Genomic DNA, 4,176 nt, shown 5'->3' on the forward strand with positions numbered 1-4,176 from the left:
ATAGGAAATGAGTTGATGTGATGAATATTTTGTGAGATCTATTTAGAATATATGATTAGGCTGATGAAGATAGCCTAAATAAAGAGAAAGTGGTTAATTATATGTATGATTAAATTTAATAGCAATATATGGTAAGGAAATATATTAGAAATAAATGTTATGCCATAGATAGAAGCTGCACAACAGCTATATATATATCAATATACAGCTGAAACAATAACACCCAATCAAACCAGCTACATCCGGAAAAGAAAAAGAAAAAGAAATGAAGTTTGCTGGCATTGCTGCAGTCCTCTTGGTTTCTTTTGCCCTTTTCTCTCTTCTTGACGCCGACTCGCAAGGTAATAAATTAATAATACATATCTATACATCATAATTTCATGCACATTTTTGCTCACTGAAAAAAATTGTTAGGGTTAAAAAAATTTCTCTGCTTTTTTCTCTGACATGTAAAATAAACCAGAAGAACCAATTCTTGCACCAATACCAGAACCAGTTTACTGTCGTTCGAAACAAATGTTCAAGGGATCATGCAAAGACAGAGGCAGTCCAAGCGCCACTTGTTTCCTTGACTTCTTAGGTGCACGAAGTGCAAGTGAGATGCCTAAGAACTGCCATTGCACTCCTAAACCCAAAAACATGCGTCTTTGTGAATGTCAAGTTGTTTGCAAGGATTGTTGTAATTAACTAAATATGTTCTTAGAGTTACAAAAAAGTAACTAGTGTTATCTTTACTTATTTTCAGCATATTTTCAATTATTATCAAATTGTAGGCATCGATAATATCCTAGATCTCATACACTATTTTCAGAGATCTGAGTTCAGTAATTTTCTTAATTACATTAATTTCTTTTAGAAACATGATAATTAATATCTTAATACATTTTGCTCCAGTCTCGCAACTGGACCAATTGATTAATAGTATTAAAAGTTTTGTACATGTTTTTTTCTTCCGCAAAATGATTCTGCTTATTTCTGCAACATATGGTATTTGCTTACAGTGGTATTTGATGTATAAATACAGTAAAGTTGGCTTCAGAAATAAACACTATTAGTTTTTAGACTGGGAAGACGAGCTATTTTGCCACGTGTAGTATCATCTTATAGTACTATATGTCTCCTAAACTATAGCCTCATTCCAGATGTTCCCGAAACAAAACGTTGAAGCCTATTTTTCCATGCAACTCAATTTGAAATTGGTTCGCAAAACCAAACAGAAAAAAACTCAAAAATAGAACCAAAACCTAATTTAGTTAAACCCAAACAAAAAAAAAGTGATCCGGCCATCATCCTCTTCCTCACCCCTTTTTTTCCCTAGATTTTACCCAAATTCTTCTTCACCTAATCCTAACCCAATACTTCTTCATTTACATATGTATTGCTTCCATTAATTAATTTCTTCTTCTTCTCTCATTGTTTTGGATATGCTTGTTTAATCTTGTCACTAGCAACACAGTCATGTTCTCTAGAGAGACTAGTTCATTGGTTTAGAAGTTTTGATTCGACGGCCCCACCACCTCTATTACCAATAAACACATTTTTTCTTTATGTCTTCTCCTTCAACCCCATTCTAATTCAGATCTTAGACAAGAGAATCAAACCTCTTATGTTTTGAATTTTACTGGATAAATCAAATCTCTTAATCGAAGAAAACTATCATCAGTGTCTCAAGTTTAATGATATTTAGACAAGAACATCTCTGGATAGAGAAGACAAGTCTCACGTAGAAGTAGAAGAAAAAGGAAGAAACTTTGTGTGTTTTATGATTTTGATTTCTATGGCTACGTCTACTATGGCTTCAAGCTGGGTTCTTGAAAATTTCTGAATCTTTGAATTCAGCCATGTTTACAGATTGATGAAGAAATAGGAAGACCAGAAGCGTTGGTTTTGTCTTATTTTTATAGAGTCTGTTTTTCTTAAATCGGATCGGGTTTAATTTTGAATTTGGTTTAGTTTTGGTTTATTATTAAAATTTTGGTAGTTTTGGTTTATTATTAAAATTTTGATAGTTTTGGTTATTAAAAATTTTAAACCTAGTAATTTAATTTTATGGGGTCAGGGATTTCGAACGTTTAATCTAAGGAGATAAGGGTGGGCACTTTATCCGATATCCGAAGCCGCATCCGAACCCGATCATAAAAACTCGAACCGAAATCCGAATCGAAGTAGCAAAATATCCGAACGGGTATTGAATTAGGAGAGATTAGATATCCGAACCCGAACGGGTAATATCCGAACCCGAATGGATATCCAAAGATAACCGAACATATGTATAATTAACCATATATTTCTAGTTTACATCTCTCATTTTATATAAAATATTTATATTGATACTATACATACGTTAAGTTCATATAATATACATAGAATTACGGAGAAAATGATCTACTACTCACTTAAAATGCATGTCAAACTTTTTATTTCAAGAATTTACAAAAAGTTACATCCAAAATTTAAAAACAATAATCAAATTAATGTTCTTTTAGTTTCAAAATGTTATGTTCAAATCTATTAACCATTCAATCAATTAAAAAAAAAATTAGTTAAGTGAAAGTTAAATTTTTAAATACAAGAAATTTGAGAAATGAAAAATTTAATTTTTTTTTCAAAATCTAAATATCCGAACCCGATCCGAAATAACCGAACCCGAACTAAAAATACCCGAACCCGACCCAAAGTACAGAAATACCCGAAAATCTGAAATACCCGAACCGAACCCAGACGGGTACCCGACGCCCATCCCTATAAAGAGATGTAAGTGTTAAGCTTAAGTTTTATCGGGAACTAGGTTTGGAACTTTTATTTCGGAGACATCTAGAACGAAGTCATAGTTTTGAAGATATATGGTGTTATACGATACTTCTTTAAACCATCAATTTGTATAGAGATCAGTTACCAACATACAGTCTTCTCATTTTTTATTTCAACATAATTTATTTTCATTTTTGGTTTTAATTTATGTGAAATCGCTGGTTAGATTAAGAGTGTTTAGAGTAATTAGGTGGAAAAAATAGATTAAAAAAGTGGAAAAGAAAAAGTGGAAACTAGAGGAAATGAGAGAAAAATAAACATGTTTTTACTAATATTATTTACTCAAGATCATCCAAAATGTGGGGTGTTGAAACCAGTTTCAACTGTTTAGTATTCAACTATGAGATTGTTGAAAATTTGTAATATATCTAGGTGGATTCATTAGTGTTGCAAAATTTTAACTTTTGAATTTTTTTTATTGCTCATCTTAGACATGTGGGGCAAATTGATTGGGCAGAAAATTTGGCCACGTTATGCGGATAATATTTTTAAATCTGGAAGGATTTAAATGATGTGTTTTCATATAATGGCGACGGCGATTTTTTAGGGTTCGATGGATTCTCAAGGTTGGGATCGCGGAGATCTAAGGCTTCAAAGGGGCAATCGAAAGGTTTTAAGTGGTTCTCGGAGAGTAAATCTTCATCTTCATGACGGTTTCAGTGGAGGATGGAAGCGAAAGGAGCTTATGGATCTCGAAGGATTTTATGGAGATCTGGAAAGTCCAGGAAAGAGAGGCAAGGCAAATCGAATCTGAAGGTATCTCTGGGCCCTGAGAATGATTTAGAGTTGGGTAATGATATGGTCGGAAATGGGAATCATAGTGTAGAGGAGGATGTAATGGAGTTTGATGAAACTAGGATTGATGTAGAGGGCAATGAAAAGGTTATTAGTGGTGATGATGAGTTCCAGAACCTCACTGATGGAGAAGTTGAGGAACCTGATAATTTACAGGAGGTTTTGGACGAGACCAAGGAGGTTATCAATTACCTAGGGGATGCAGGTGATATGGGAATTGCCATTGGTAATGAGGAGAAAAAGAATCTTTCACGCAAGATGTTATTCAAGAATACGACTTTGGCGGAGGGAACATCAAAAAAGAGGTTCGTTCAGGCTGTACTCTCACCACACAAACGCATTCAAGCAACGGCAGGTAATCGACACGGAGAAGGTGTGAAACAGACGGAGGAAAAGGGTCCATCAAACCCTAAACCTAGCTCTTTAAAACCATATATATTGTTTATGGATATCATCGGCTTTGAAGAATATTGGTGGGAATGTTTGGTCAACTTTGGTGTTCTTATTTTTGGGTTTTCAATAAGCTCTGTGAGCATATCATTTTGTAGTACTGTTGAGGCTTCTTGGCTT

The 4,176-nt window shown here is 33.8% G+C and overlaps 1 protein-coding gene across 1 annotated transcript; it reads left to right on the forward strand.

Annotated features, from left to right (window-relative positions):
* The first annotated feature begins 265 nt into the window (after window positions 1-265).
* Window positions 266-687, forward strand: LOC106308717 (defensin-like protein 242). Its single transcript, XM_013745847.1, has 2 exons — window positions 266-341; window positions 464-687. The coding sequence occupies exons 1-2, from the start codon at window positions 266-268 to the stop codon at window positions 685-687; spliced, it is 300 nt and encodes a 99-aa protein (XP_013601301.1).
* The last annotated feature ends 3,489 nt before the right edge of the window (window positions 688-4,176 follow it).

Source organism: Brassica oleracea, chromosome C8 (genome assembly GCF_000695525.1).
Source record: "Brassica oleracea var. oleracea cultivar TO1000 chromosome C8, BOL, whole genome shotgun sequence".
Classification (NCBI taxonomy): domain Eukaryota; kingdom Viridiplantae; phylum Streptophyta; class Magnoliopsida; order Brassicales; family Brassicaceae; genus Brassica; species Brassica oleracea.